Source organism: Argopecten irradians, chromosome 2 (genome assembly GCF_041381155.1).
Source record: "Argopecten irradians isolate NY chromosome 2, Ai_NY, whole genome shotgun sequence".
NCBI lineage: Eukaryota > Metazoa > Mollusca > Bivalvia > Pectinida > Pectinidae > Argopecten > Argopecten irradians.
The window spans coordinates 42,632,633-42,648,514 of record NC_091135.1 but is presented as its reverse complement, the minus strand read 5'-3'; the positions used below and the strand labels follow the sequence as shown (position 1 = coordinate 42,648,514).

At 35.9% G+C, this 15,882-nt stretch overlaps 1 protein-coding gene across 3 annotated transcripts in view; it reads right to left on the bottom strand.

The window, feature by feature from the left end:
* Positions 1-1,951: 1,951 nt before the first annotated feature.
* The window catches only part of LOC138315570 (WD repeat-containing protein 7-like), a 33,396-nt gene continuing 19,465 nt past the window's right edge, over positions 1,952-15,882 (bottom strand). For all 3 annotated transcript variants that reach the window (XM_069256687.1, XM_069256685.1, XM_069256688.1), the window contains 14 exons: positions 15,519-15,736; positions 15,156-15,351; positions 14,536-14,853; positions 13,418-13,543; positions 11,594-12,332; positions 10,975-11,206; positions 10,447-10,642; positions 9,888-10,103; positions 8,725-8,911; positions 8,019-8,292; positions 7,598-7,680; positions 7,130-7,232; positions 6,760-6,864; positions 1,952-3,864 (listed from right to left, as the gene is read on the bottom strand). In XM_069256687.1, the coding sequence (XP_069112788.1) occupies positions 3,679-3,864; positions 6,760-6,864; positions 7,130-7,232; positions 7,598-7,680; positions 8,019-8,292; positions 8,725-8,911; positions 9,888-10,103; positions 10,447-10,642; positions 10,975-11,206; positions 11,594-12,332; positions 13,418-13,543; positions 14,536-14,853; positions 15,156-15,351; positions 15,519-15,736 (3,179 nt within the window). In that variant the 3' untranslated portion in view covers positions 1,952-3,678. The remainder of the gene's footprint in view (positions 3,865-6,759; positions 6,865-7,129; positions 7,233-7,597; positions 7,681-8,018; positions 8,293-8,724; positions 8,912-9,887; positions 10,104-10,446; positions 10,643-10,974; positions 11,207-11,593; positions 12,333-13,417; positions 13,544-14,535; positions 14,854-15,155; positions 15,352-15,518; positions 15,737-15,882) is intronic.

The following is a 15,882-nucleotide window of genomic DNA, read 5'->3' as shown; positions in this document are numbered from 1 at the left end:
CTAACCTAACCTCATGTCAAACTAACCTAACTTCATGTCAAACCAGTCTAACCTTGTGTCAAACCAGCCTAACCTCGTATCAAACTAACCTAAACTCCTGTCAAACCAGTCTAACCTTGTGTCAAACTAACCTTAACTCGTGACAAACCAGTCTAACCGTGTATCAAACCATGCAGTCTAACCTCGTGTCCAACCAGTCTAACCTTTTGTCAAACCAGTCTGACCTCGTGACAAACTAATCTTACCTCGTGTCAAACAAGTAAAATCTCATGTCAAACCAGTCTAACCCTGTATCAAACCAGTCTAACCGTGTATCAAACCATGCAGTCTAACCTCGTGTCCAACCAGTCTAACCTTTTGTCAAACCAGTCTGACCTCGTGACAAACTTATCTTACCTCGTGTCAAACAAGTAAAATCTCATGTCAAACCAGTCTAACCCTGTATCAAACCAGTCTAACCCTGTATCAAACCAGTCTAACCTTGTATCAAACCAGTCTAACCGTGTGTCAAACTAACCTAACCTTGTGTCAAACTAACCTAACTTCATGTCAAACCAGTCTAACCTAGTGTCAAAACTAACCTAACCTCATGTCAAACTAACCTAACTTCATGTCAAACTAACCTAACCTCATGTCAAACTAACCTAACTTCATGTCAAACCAGTCTAACCGTGTGTCAAACTAACCTAACCTCATGTCAAACTAACCTAACCTCATGTCAAACCAACCTAACCTCCTGTAAAACCAGTCTAACTTCTTGTCAAACCAACCTAACCTCGTGTCAAAACTAACCTAACCTCATGTCAAACTAACCTAACTTCATGTCAAACCAGTCTAACCGTGTGTCAAACTAACCTAACCTCATGTCAAACTAACCTAACCTCATGTCAAACAAGTCTAACCGTGTGTCAAACTAACCTTAACTCATGTCAAACCAACCTAACCTCATGTCAAACCAATCTAACCTTGTGTTAAACTAACCTAACTTCATGTCAAACCAACCTAACCTTGTGTCAAACTAACCTAACTTCATGTCAAACCAGTCTAACCGTGTGTCAAACTAAGCTAACCTCATGTCAAACTAACCTAAACTCCTGTCAAACCAGTCTAACCTGGTATCAAACCAGTCTAACCTTGTGTCAAACTAACCTTAACTCGTGACAAACCAGTCTAACCGTGTATCAAACCATGCAGTCTAACCTCGTGTCCAACCAGTCTAACCTTTTGTCAAACCAGTCTGACCTCGTGACAAACTTATCTTACCTCGTGTCAAACAAGTAAAATCTCATGTCAAACCAGTCTAACCCTGTATCAAACCAGTCTAACCCTGTATCAAACCAGTCTAACCTTGTATCAAACCAGTCTAACCTCGTGTCAAACTAATCTAACTTCGTGTCACAGCAGTCTTACCTCGTATCAAACCAGCTTAACCTAGTGTCAAAAACTGATTTAACCTAATGTCAAAACAATCCAACTATATACTGTTATACGCATTTTAAATAGGTCCAACTCAAAAAGTCAAACTTTCTTAACCTTTTGTGAAACTGAATTTAACCTTGGTAAGGATTTTTCACAGATTTTAAAATGTTCCTTGTAGGAGACCAAAATCTAATATGTTTCAAATTGATCAAAGCTTACAAAGTAATACTATCTTATGTCAAACAGACTTTCTATTACATCAACCAAACAGTTATTGTATTGACCCAATTTCATAGTGGGTCAAAATGAATTAGGTCATGTGTATCAATTGGACCACATTTTTATTTATGTTCCGACCTAACTCACCATGTGTCAATATTAATCTAAGAAACCAATGAACAATTATCAAACTTTCTATCAAGACAACCCAAAACCAAACCACTGCTTCAACACTTTGATCTGTACACATCAGTCTTTTGTCTCAGAGTTTCAGTAAGAGTTAGTGGTAAAAAAAACCCAACCAAGATTTTTTTCCTTTATACTCTCATTTATTTTGATAATTTATAATAAATACAGCTGTGTTATTACCAATTTACAGACTAGATTTTAGATGTATACAACAATGTATACATGTATTATATGTTTATGATATTGCACATAGTTTGCTATTTAACATTCATGATTCTGACACAAACCTGATCAATAAACAAAGGAGTCCATTCAATTATTTATCATCAAATGAAAAAGAAAAATTATTTCTTATGAATTTGAGACAAATATTTAACTATTCAAGTACATGTACATGAAATTATATAAAGTATATATAAAAGCATCACCTCCATATGAAATTAGAAACGAATGCAGTGGGATGGACCCAAAGGAAAGGAAAACTGCACATAAACATGAGTAAAACTACATGTCCCCCATTTGATGGCTGGGAGTAAGAATGTTTAAGGATTTACAATGCATATCAGACAGATCAGTACCAGCAATTCAAGTTTGCACTACCTCACATAAAATGATCAAATGATTTCAGCAACTTTTAGCAGAATCTACTATTAAACATGGACACCAGTTTTGTTGCACCATGTTTGTAAAAGTGGAAATAGCTAAATTAAAGTGAACTACATATCTTTATAATTTAAAACTTGTAAAAACGATTGCTAAGAAAGTTGTACATTAAGTTTCAGGAGACTTTAGACTATTAATAAATTCTTGGATAACAATATATATGTCACATGCAGAAACACAAAGACATGTATACTCTTGGAATGTCCTGATCACAGAAAATGCTATTAGTAACAGATACCTATTTACATTGTACGTGTATAAACATATAACAAATAATTAACAAATAATATATCATTAACACACTTTAAACTACCTCACATATCACTTTAATATCGAAGTTTGGGACATTTCAACATAGACTATCCACCAATCTCTAGATTGTTAAAATCATCACAAAATACCGGCTTGTAGATTTTTGTCTCTATAACATTTATCTGAATCTAGACGAAATTTCAGCCTAAGGGAGATAATCTGATGTATAGTTCCTGTCAATGAGACTTGTGGTCTGGTGCCAGTCTACTTAGACAACAATAAAATAAAGTATTTAAATATTCAAATAAAGGCCTTTGAGGTCACCTTTATCTTTCATCTAGGGCAGTATTGGTGGTAATGGTCATTGTTTAGAACCATTAATTATATCGTAATGGTAATTGTTGAGTTCTGGGAGCAATATCAGCTAGCACTTTGATGGAAGCATACACGGCTCTAATGTCACACTAAATTTACATTAAATGTTCAGATAATGGAAGATCTTCAATCCCTAAGAATGTTGGATGATAATTTCTTTTGAATTTCTTATTCAATGGGTCATAAAGAAAGTGCAAATACAATCCAGTACTTACAATGTACATATGCCCGTTGATGACAATTGAGAGCGTGGATTAAGTCTTATTAACAATGAGATACAAGGTGCTGACCAGTCTTGACTGATGCATGAAGCATGTGCCAGCAACGCTACTTCATATATTGTATGTCCATGTGTCTCATATCTAGGCTTGTGACCAAAGCTTGACCACACACTTGGCTGACCAAAGCTAAAGTATGGCATGTGACTGATCAACACCTGATCATTACATGACAAGTACCTGTCCTTACATCCTTGGTATGTCAAATGTTGGTGGTATGATGAGACCAGCACTGTTCTCTACATGTACATTTACAAAGTAAGCCTCGTTGCAGTGAGCCACTTTAGACACTGTATCTATGTTCACTGCCGTCCACAGTCAGCATGATCACCGTCCTAGGGTCAACCCACACGAGGCGGACAAGCTTTAACAGATTGGTCAGGTTGGTTACTGGACAAGCAGGAGTGGGTGCTGACTTCACACATTTGGTCTGTTGTGATCCTATCCCAAATAAGGACGAGGAAGCCGTCTATGGAAACATAAATCATAATTTTGTGTTAGCACGTTAATTATAAACATCATTTACATAATTAAACCATGATAGATGTAATCAATCTGAGTATTCACACAAGTTGGTACATAATGGACCAAATGTATCAAATGACAGCCGTGATATTCCAGAGTATTCACACAAACGAAGTTGGTACATAATGGACCAAATGTATCAAATGACAGCCGTGATATTCCAGAGTATTCACACAAACTAAGTTGGTACATAATGGACCAAATGTATCAAATGACAGCCGTGATATTTCAGAGTATTCACACAAACTAAGTTGGTTCATAATGGACCAAATGTATCAAATGACAGCCTTGATATTCCAGAGTATTCACACAAACTAAGTTGGTACATAATGGACCAAATGTATCAAATGACAGCCGTGATATTCCAGAGTATTCACACAAACTAAGTTGGTACATAATGGACCAAATGTATCAAATGACAGCCTTGATATTCCAGAGTATTCACACAAACTAAGTTGGTACATAATGGACCAAATATATCAAAAGACAGCCTTGATATTCCAGGTTAATATCACTGTCCTTATATCTACCCCTGGACTATTGTCATACATTGTAGCAACACTTTTGTACATCAAAAGAATTGAAAAATGGTACACTGAATAGCTTTTAAGTTGAGTGTTGCTCTCAAATCTTCAAAGGAAGTTATTGTAGGCCTATGATTGGTCAGTTTTTATCTCCTGAAATGCCTTCAGTTTCACTATGACATAGTCCAGGGGTGACTATAACCACAGTGATAGTAACTCCTGGATTATCAAGGACGATCAAATGAGAAGTAATAAAATGTAAGAAAACTTACTGGTAATATATATCTTATCATAGGACTGCTATGGGAACAAAAGTTGATTTGGATCTTTGAAGAATATGTCATACACAAGGAAAAACCAACATGCAATAGTCATGGAAATAGTGAAAATACCTTCATTCATTCACCCTCAAAATTAAAAACGTTTTCATGTCAATTTTGTGTAGAAGTTCTAGACTATATTTCTTAAAGAGCTATAAAGGCTGCTACATATTTGGAGTTCAGCTGATAGTTCAGTGCTTTCATATATAAAGACAACTCGGCCCACTACATACATAGATAAGAAATTAATTGACAGTTTTCATAGAACACTGCAATTTCTATTTAGCAGAAGTCAATACAAAAATACAGTTTTTCTCAAGTCTATAGATTTTCAACCAATAATGGTCTATAGATTGTATTGATATAAAGATCAGTAGAAAATTGGCTGATCCTTCATGAACCTTCTTCATATGCCTGAAATATAATGCTTATAAAGTTGACAAACAAAGTTTCTCCGCATTAATTAACAGTTCCAAAGTCTGGTTCTAAATAAATAACACAGAGAAATATATTAAACAGAGACATCACTAGTTATTACCAACACAATGTATCATTGACTTGCATTGTATCATCTGGCTCCAAACACAAGTTCATGAATTCCCTTGAAAAAAATTAATTATCCATGTATTTGCACTGCATAAAACCAATTTCTTTTCATGGTGGCTTACCAGCACTTTCATATCATAAAGGTTGTTTTTTTCCACCGGGATTTAAATTTGTGATTTAGAATCATATGGTTTAACTGTGCCTTTGTCAAATACCTTTTCCTCGAAGTTTATTTTCACAATTTCTACTTGCTTAGGAAACACATGGAATTTTAATCGCACACGGAAATAAGCTAGTTTATAGTATCTAAATAAAATTTAATGAAAAATAGCTGCAAAAAATTCTTTTTATTATTTTCCAAGTCAAAATTGTTCTACAAAAATGTATAGACCACTGTAAAACTTCACAATGACAGCATTATTACTGTGTAGTGTCTTATTTCACAGAAACATAAACAATATCCATTGGTTTTATGAAACAAAATTTTGATAAAAACCTTTACATCATATGCTCCATTTTCTAGATCATTACATATCTATAGAGTTTTTAAAGCAATTCTATTTCTAAAGTTAATATACAATTTATCATAAAATTAAAATAGTTAATTCTGGTGATAAGAAACCACACAGTACTGTCAGAATATATGACCTAGCTGTCTTAAGATGGTTTCAGAAATTTCATGTATATAGGGACAAACGAATGAACTAGTATATGTTTAAACAGTGGGGCCCAGGAAAAGACCACTTTATTATATATGTAATTATAAAAAGACCATGACAACAATAAAAATCTTCAATAAGTAACCATGACAACAGATCACCACACTAGAAATACCAAATTTATATCTATATCCCACATATAACATACCTTTCCTTTGGGAATTACTCTCTTAAAATCACTCTCCTGGTAAGAAAAACATGTTTTTTGTCACCGATTCAACAGTATAAGGCTTAAAATTTCCAGTTTTGACCAACATTATTTTTGTGATCATTTAGAGGAGAATGAGTTGTGTGAATTAATGCATATTTGCATGATTGACCTGACTGTTCTTTCTTGATTTCAAAAGTAATTATTACCTGTCATCATAATCTTAAGTCGTTAATTACAAATTTCATTCACCATTTTAGAATATTTTGCATTTATAAAAACTGTTTTCCAAACCCATTGTTTTGGTAATTGAAACAACAGTCAAGGTCATCTTTTAAAGCTGGCTTTCCCTGTATAAAGCAGCCCTGCATGTGATTTAGAAGGCTGAAGCATGTTTCCTCCACAGTCCAGAGGTATAGCAGACTTGATAGTGCTACCTTGAAGCATTTTAGAACAAAACTAATGATAAAAGGACTAATAAGCGGTATCCTTTTCATTTATCAACCAAGACTTTCTCTCTAGCTCCATACCCGCCGACAGCACAAGGAGACAATGTATATCCTCCCAGTATAATGTACCTACCTGCCAGAACTTGAGTCTGTTGTCCAGGTGTGAGTATGTGGCTAGGTACTTTCCGTCAGGGGAGACACATGCAGCTACAACTGGACCAGAGTGGGCAGTGGTCATCTGTAATAGTAATTGCTCTTTATAATAAACTCAAACCGACACAAGTATTTCAAGTGATCTCTCAAATATCCATGATTCAAGGTCATTGAAGACTCCCATCCTCCTCAACTACCTAGATCCAAAATCCCCAAATCTTGAAGTCATTCATCTACTGAGTTGCTTTTTGGCAAAGTAAGAACATTGACATTAATACATTTCATTCATATTCATTATTCAATAAAATATAGCAGATCAGTGGTATTGTTCTAGTGTAAACATGCTTTACCTGACATTTGGAATGTTGTTTGAGGTCGTAGAATGCTAGGCCTCCATTTTTAGCTCCGACCCAGATTCTCTTGCTGACTGGACACACTGTTACCATACTAAATCTGAAAATTACATGAAAATGTGCAACAAGTTTACCAAAAGCATTTTACTGGATAAATGGTCACAAAGTTTACACCATAACATTTATTACATGGGATCCTTGTTTTGACTTTTGAATTTTACATTTCAGAGCCTAATATGTTTTGCCTTCTTCTAGAATATATCTTCTGATCACTTGATTTTATAATTCTTCTACTTCTGAGAGCTCTTTCATCTATGAGCTAGAAGTTCTAACTGGGAAGACTTCCCTTTATAGAAGAAAGCAAGTTGGCCTCAGACGTCCTCACATTTAATATTATGACACAAATATGTTGATGGACTCCTCAATATTTTTATGACTAGTCATAAGAAACATGGGCAGACGTACCGACAGATGGCGGGAAACAGATCCATCAGTCCTTTAGACTTGAGCTGACTGGGATCAAGGCAGTGCATTGTTACATCCATCACCTGTATAAAACAATATCACCATTCATTATAGAAATGAAATCTTTTAACTTTTCAAAATACATTTCAAAACAGTATGTTTTCCCACAAACCTTTGACAAATTTTGAACTTTACTATTATTTTGTATAATTATACAAAAATATTTCTGCTTTTTTTGTCTTAACATATATTACATTTGCAAAAACTGTATTGACATAATACAGCTTCACTTTGATGAGCTTTTTTTGCATAACAAAAACTCTTTCATGAAACGTTTAAAAAAAGACAAACACAGGTTACATTCTTAGACATCACAACTTCAGCTATCAAAATACAAAATGGCTGCACAAAAAAAAATTACCTCAACCAGATGATCTGCCACATCATTAGGCATTTTCTCGACCAGGAGTTCTACAACCCTCAGTATCTCTTGTTTACTCTTCACCAACACATTGTTGTGGATGTTCGAGTGTTGGGACTGGGCCGTCTGGGCCAGAGCATTGTAGCGTGCCACCTCCTTCGCGATAGTAATAATGAAGGCGGGTGGCCTGGCAGTGGCAATGAGAGAGAGAGCATGGCGGGCACTCCTACAGGCATCGGCGGCAGGTGTCAATGGTAAGCCGTAAGTCATACTACTGTAATTATAAACAAAACATTTGTTATTTTAGTTTTGTTCAATTAAAATCAGTTATTTCAAAATTCACTTACTTAACAATAAATCTTCATGCTTCCATTTGAAATAAAAATACAAAATGATATGACAGATATGAGAAACATTTTATGCCTGCTTTCCTCCCATTTGATCTTGAGGGCACACTAATTAAAGTATGAATTATATACTTAAACCTTTTTTAAGAAAACTGCACTGTCTGACTAAACTTTGACAATATTTCTCTAAAATAAGCTTTCCATATATATAAAGGCCAAGGAAAGCAGATATTAAAGCAATGCATGTACAGAAAATATTTGTGTCCCCTTCCGGTTTCTAAAAGCTACTATACTGTGATGATAAACATCCTAATCAAGGTGAATTAGTGACCTTGACCTTTGACACTGTGGTAACTTACTGTGGCACCAGTCTGTCGGCATCTGAACACAACTCTAGTAGCCCCATTAGTACAGCTGATACATCCAGGTAGGGCTCCCATACAGTAAAGCCCCGTCCCAGGAGGTCAACTGATGCACGTCTAATTGGTGTGTGGGCAGGCAGTCGTCGACTGGGAGGCTGCTGCAGCAGGAACATCAATGCCTTACCTGCAAAGGAAAGATAAGAATGGTGTCACAAATAACACTGTGTATGTCATCAAAAATAATGCCAGTTCAAAGTTAGCTTTAAAATATAATTTACACATCTCTGAAAGAGAAACTTAGAATTTAATAAAATATGTTTTTATAGAGATAGAGGCACTTTTTTTTCTTTTGTATATATTTATACAGTGTAGGTACCTGAGATGTCAATACTTATTAGGCAATATTTATTTGATTAAATGCCTAGCACATTAAGCATTAATTTCATAGCCTGGTCAATGTTAACAATATTACGGTTTGCGTTTACTTTTACGCCATCCCCATATCATTTGTATAAGCAAAGAAAATCAAAAGGATCTCACTTTTTACTGGAACTACATTAGGAGACTTCATTTTATCTGAGGAGGACTCATTAATGTAGCTGCAATATTTTAGCTCAAAAGACTTTTAGACAGAAAAAGGTATCGTCTTAAGAGCTAGAACTTGTGTCTATTACAGCTAATGGAGCACAATAATGATCATACAAATCATTACAAAAACGTTTGTATACATTTTATTATAGTACTTGTTTTATATCTGTTACCTATAAGGCAATAAAACTAAACCGTATAAAACATCAAATTCACACTGAGACAGTAGATTATTTTACATATACACAATAAAGGTCTTTCCAGAGGGAATTTATATGGCAAGTCTACAAATTGTGGACTTGATGTCTTGTGAGCGGTAGGGTAGATACTAAGAAGGGTCGTTATGTTTGTTTTAGACAAAAATTATACATAAATGCATGTATACGCATAAAATAATTGGAAACCTACAAAATACAAAAAATATATAGAAAATTGTGGCTGAGTGATTTTCGGAGGCAGTGCCCCACTAGGACACATAGGGACCATTTCCTACCCGGCCGGATATGTATATTCGTTCTACCATTTATGGAACACCCAACACAAACCCTGAATAGTGATTTGAATACACCTACTTGTGTGTCTAGACAGGGAGTAGTTGGTTAAGGTAAAGCCATCCTGGTTAATTGCTGATGATACTTTTCTCGATTTCTTGACATCCTCATTTTTACGCCGTGAAGGTTCCATTTCGTGTCCGAATTCGGCTCCGACCACACCTAGCATGACAATAGCTGTAGCCTGCTTCCTACGACTCTCAAATGAAGTTGAAGTCTTATTGACTGGGAAGTCACCTAAAAATCAATTTTCATATCAATGGAATAATTTTAAAAAATGTTGTTGAGGCAGAGATAAATTGCTTAAATTCTAGATAAAACACCATGCTAGTAGGCTCTCACTTCCAAATTCTAATACTGTCCTTAAATTCATTTTTATGCTATAAACATTTCCATTTCTTCTCTAAAATGGTCTTTAAAAAAACATAATTTTGATCTGTTATCCAGTAAACTGTGTCACTTATCTGAGAAGCAATTCTGCAGATTTTTAATTCATGCTTTAAGAGTGATTAGATTAGACTTTCTACTGCTTACATAAAGAGGAATTTCAATATCAATCTCTATAAAATTATAACGTTACCTGTAACCATTGGATCTTCATCATCGTAATCATCTTCCTCTTCCTCTGCCCGCGAGCCCTCGTTAGACATCAGACTGACATTCTGGTCCACATAGGTAGGTAGGTAAGGAGACCAGATATCTACAACCTCCTTCCGTCCCTCTGGACCAATCCGTCGCAGCTCAGCCAGTAAAAGGGCTTGGGCCGCTTCTCGAATCTGCAACAGAAATTATAGCATGATTACCAAATGCTTGATGCATTATTACAAATTGAATTCATCAATTTAGAAAATACATGTATCATAAAAAATTTCATCATCAATATACTCTGGTTAATATTCATCCAAATGTGTTGATTGACACCTTAGTGATAAAGATATTTTCCCCAGAATTCAATAAAGGAATGTGCTCCTAATTTATTTTCAGCAATTTTTTGTTAATGATTCTCTGTAAGCTGTAAATATGTTATACATTGCTATGAATATTTTTTTTATGAAACTGGGCCCTGATATTGAACATCAACTAAACATTACAAACATGTGTATATTACCTCTAGACACCTGTCCTGCCAGCGCCGGGCCAACATCTCAAGTTGTGGGGGCTGTATACTTGAGGAGCCTACCATTTCTGGGAGGAGAACGCAGTGGAGAGCTGCGAGGAGACTCCAGCCTTGTTTTATCTGTGACTGTTGCATCATAGCCATATCAGACTCGTCCTCACTTCCTCCCTCAGAACCTGTGTCCTCCGCAACCAGTAGTCCTTTATGCATTCCAAACTTGGTTCTGCCAATACACAGACAATATATGGATTTTGAATTTCATAGTGTAATAATTCAACATTTCTTTAAATATCATCAGAATTAATGTTCACAAAAGAGATAGTCGTATGGTAAGTAATATTTTAATAATCATAGGGCTGTCACAATACATAATGTATAAGGGAAGGGTTGGGTTGAAGAATGTCCGCTCCCCCTCTTTTTTTTTGTTTATCACTTTAAATTCATACACTCAAAAGTTATTGAGAATAATGCTTAAATATAACTTAATTTTAATTGAGACCAACAAAAGAATTTAAATTAAATAACTGTAGCAGCTAATGAAATTAAATTGTATATCCAACTAGGAACCGTAGTTTTCATTAATTTTTAGATTAGTAGATTACCCACTCACCCTTTCAGGTGTTTTTTGATGATACGTTTGGAGGCAAATGTTGCGTGACTCATACTCATCAGTGTATTGGCCGTGGAAATCACACTAAGCAGGTGTTGGGTTGTCACCCCACTCGATATCTGCCACCGAGCCTTACTAGAAAATATTTTCATCTCCTGTTGTTGGAAACTTTCCTTCCCTAATACTGCACCATCGGACGAACGCTTGGCCTTGGAACCGTGATCATTCTCAATGTCACTGTCAGTTGTATAATCACCACTTAATGGGTTCCGTTCTATTTCATTTATTGATGCTGATCTTGCTTGTTGTTTCAAGGTCACTTTACCCTTTCCTCTGATATTCCTGGTTGATTTCTGTGGTTCAGGAATTCCCATCTCCTCATGGCATACTTTCTTATGCCAACCTGGCAGCATCAGTGACATATGTCCACTACGTGATATCAGTCCAAACGAAATAGGACACCGTGGCTTTAATAATCCTAGTTTATTAATACACAACTTATCAAGGTCAGGGTCGAGGCCCCAGGCATGGAGACATGACATGAACAGCTGAGCTATCTCCATTGTTAGATTGGAGTCTGCTTGTCCAGCAATATTTATTTTTGGCGAGCCCCTTCGTCCCATACTCGGTGATTCCCTTGCACTTCCTGTTGGGGAGGAACTCATTCCGGAGGGATCTACTTTAGCTTGTATTTTTTGTCCAACACTGTCTGCTTTCTCTTTGATCTTTGCCACCATTCCTATGTAGGGTACAGGTATTATAACAACTACAGTGTTTTCTTGTAAAGCATTTTATATGATACAATGTCAAAATTCAAGTGAATTCTAAGGCTAATTAAAGAAATGATACCATTGTCTTGTATCCATTTGAAAATTCAATGGCGACTGACTGAGAGCATTGCTTCGAAAAATTAATGCACCTCGTAGTATAATGTACCCCACAATCATGTGACATAGTTACCTGTAAAGGGGAGAGAGGCTGTAAGAAAGTCTGTAGAGAATGGTGCAGGCCGTGTGCAAAAAGTCAAAACACACGTGGGATTTATAAAGATGCCTAAACGACCAATATTTAGTTTTAATAAGTGGTTTTGCAATTTTATTACTGCAGATTAACAAGCTACAAGGTTACCTTTTTAAATTAGATACATATAATTAGACTTACATGAAACCTTATAAAGGCCGTTGTGCAAAAAGTGAGTGGAGATGTCTAAATTCATATGTTTTAACTTAACTGCAAAAATAAGTACATTTAGCTTGTTTACAACATGTACAATATAAACTCAGTTTATAATATGCAAATGCAATTAGTCGGAAAAGAATCAATTTCTTTGCTATGTACTATTAATATTGAAGACTCATTTATATTATTTGGTGTTCACTACAAATGTCATAAGACAACAGTACATCAAATTGATAAAAACAAACCTCATCACCCACACAGGGACTTGGCGGTAAGGCTAGCATATTCAATTTATCAGCTGTCCTTTAATAAGAGTATAACATAGATATGGCTATTCATGCACATTTAGCTAGGTAAAAAGGTTAAATTTTGTAAAAAAAAAAAAAAAAAAAAAGTACTTTAGCTTTCCCAACAAGGAAAATAATCCAAATAGCAGATTGGTTCTCGTTTGAAACTAATTTTTCCACATTTTGCATTTGATAGAACCTTATAAACTTTGGAAATAGTTTTGAAAAATAAAGAATTCAAAACTGGCATATACATACTTCTATTGGCTTTTTAAAACAGTCGAGACCTATACATTAAGTTGCCAAGTCCATGTGATCAGCAGGACAACAAAGGATGAGGGGGAAGGACCCAACAAACCTGCAATCTTCGCATGAGCTTCACTCATATCCCCACTAGGGGTATCTGCTGGTCCAGAGAAGAAAAAACCTTTAGCCTCAAGCTCTCCCGGCGACATCAGGGCATATTCGTCAGTAAGTAGCTGGACTGTTTACAAAATAGGGGAGACAACCCATCACAAGGAAGGTAACAATACAAAAACCTTTAACCAACATGCGTTGAAGATTGGCAATGACCTTTAAACTAACGGTTAACTTGTAACCAATTAACTTCAATACTTTTTTATTGAAATGCTCTTTAATTTTTAGCAAGAAATTATTAAAATGATGCAAAAATATCCTTCATGTACACTTGATTCAAACACATTATGGCTGTTTAACACAGACTGATTGATCAATCGGACTTCAGAAGTGTACACGACTGCTTAATCATATATTCCTTTAACTAAATCCATTGCCATCTGAAAAAAACCGTTGGGAAAATAGGGAGGATGTCGTGCATGGAATCTTAAGCTCTATGGGACCAATCAGTGTATTACAATGTTATAATAAACATGCAGTGTCTTAAACTTCATGCAAACTCACACATTCTCCCTTAGGTGCATGTTTATAACACAACGAAGAAAAAATTTACATTTATTCCCTATCCCAGTAAGTCCCCCTAGGTATATCATTCCCCTCCCACTTAGTCCTTCCCCTAGGTATATAGCTCAACAATGACAGACTTTACATTTACTCCCCTCTCAGTTAGCCCCCTCTCCTTGGTATATAACCCACCAATAACAGACTTTACATTCACTCCTCTCCCCTTGGTATATAACCCACCAATCACAAGCTTTACATTTATTCCTATCCCACTTAGCCCCTCCCCTTAGGTATATAACTCACCAATCACAAGCTTAACATTTATTCCTATCCCACTTAGCCCCTCCCCTTAGGTATATAACCCACCAATCACAAGCTTTACATTTATTCCTATCCCACTTAGCCACTCCTCTTGGTATATAACTCACCAATCACAAGCTTTACATTTATTCCTATCCCACTTAAACCCTCCCCTTAGGTATATAACCCACCAATGACAGACTTTACAGTTACTCCCCTCCCAGTAAGCCCCTCCAATATATAAGTTTAACTCACCAATGAGAGACTCAGTATCAAAATAGATGATGTGAGCGTCAGGGTTACGGGTGTTGGTCCTCACACCCTGTATATACATAGGGTAGGACTGAGGTTTCACCATGTCACAGCGGGCCCCTTGTGACTGTTGTTGTTGTACCATCTGTTGTTGCAGTTTCTGTTGAGCGAGATTTTTAAATGTCAGGAGATTGCGTCGTTTGATGGCCTGGGCTAGCGTAAGATTAGGGTTGATCAGCTGATCCGTTGGGGCAGCATGTTCATCACAATTGTTAAGGATTTCCTCCGCTGTGATCCCATGTACAACTCTGTCTAGATGACCTACATGATAAAGTGACCAATGGTCAGTTTTCAGGTGAGGTGAAAAATATTGATAATTGACAAAACAATCTCCCAGTATTACAACATTTTTATGCCATTGATTCTAAATGAACAATGATTTGAATTTGGATGTTTATTGGATCAAATATCAGACATGGTTACATGTACTGATGGCTGATATGTGATTGAATTATTATGTTAATTAAAGGACTAAAATCGGTGAACTCCAAAATAGTATACCACAAGAAATGGATATACATTTTAGTTCTGTTAATTAACTTTAAGTTCCTGGTGTAGAGTACCTGTTTCCATCTGCCAAACATACACTGTGCCATCAGAACAGCTCACAACCATAAAGTCATCTAGAGGGCGCCACTTTATTGTTTGTACGGGAAATAGGTGGCGACCGGCCAGCATGATACATTTTCTCTCCTTCAGACTGAGGAGAGTTACTGAATGGTCACTGGCTACAGAACATACTGATGATAAAATTCTTGTCTGAAAAGATAAAAGATTTTTAAAAGTACAAATTAAATGAAATATTGTAATTTCATAAACAGTTTACTGAATCATGAATCATTCAGAGAGCAGTTTTCATAATATAGTTTGAAACATGAAAACGTATATTCTTATTAGAGTAAATATAAAGAGTTTGTGAAACTTACATTACAGGAAGAAGGTGGAACAATTAGTTGAGTTATCTCCCCTCCGTGTACCGTAAAAGTATGTAACTTTAATCCAGAGTACATATCCCACAACATTACAGAGAAATCCGCCCCGCCTGATAGTAGATGATTCGGCTCGTAACGAGAACTGTCATTAAATGGGTACAATAGGCATGTCACCCGACCATCATGTCCCGTCAATATACGAGTGGCTATGTCTAAAACAATCGATCAGACATCATAATACAGGTATGCAATGTAATATCTATAATATGAGTAGCAATGTCTATAACAATCAAAATCAGTCATTATAAGGTATGCAATATGATACAGGAAAAACCGCTTACAACAAATTCATGGTTAC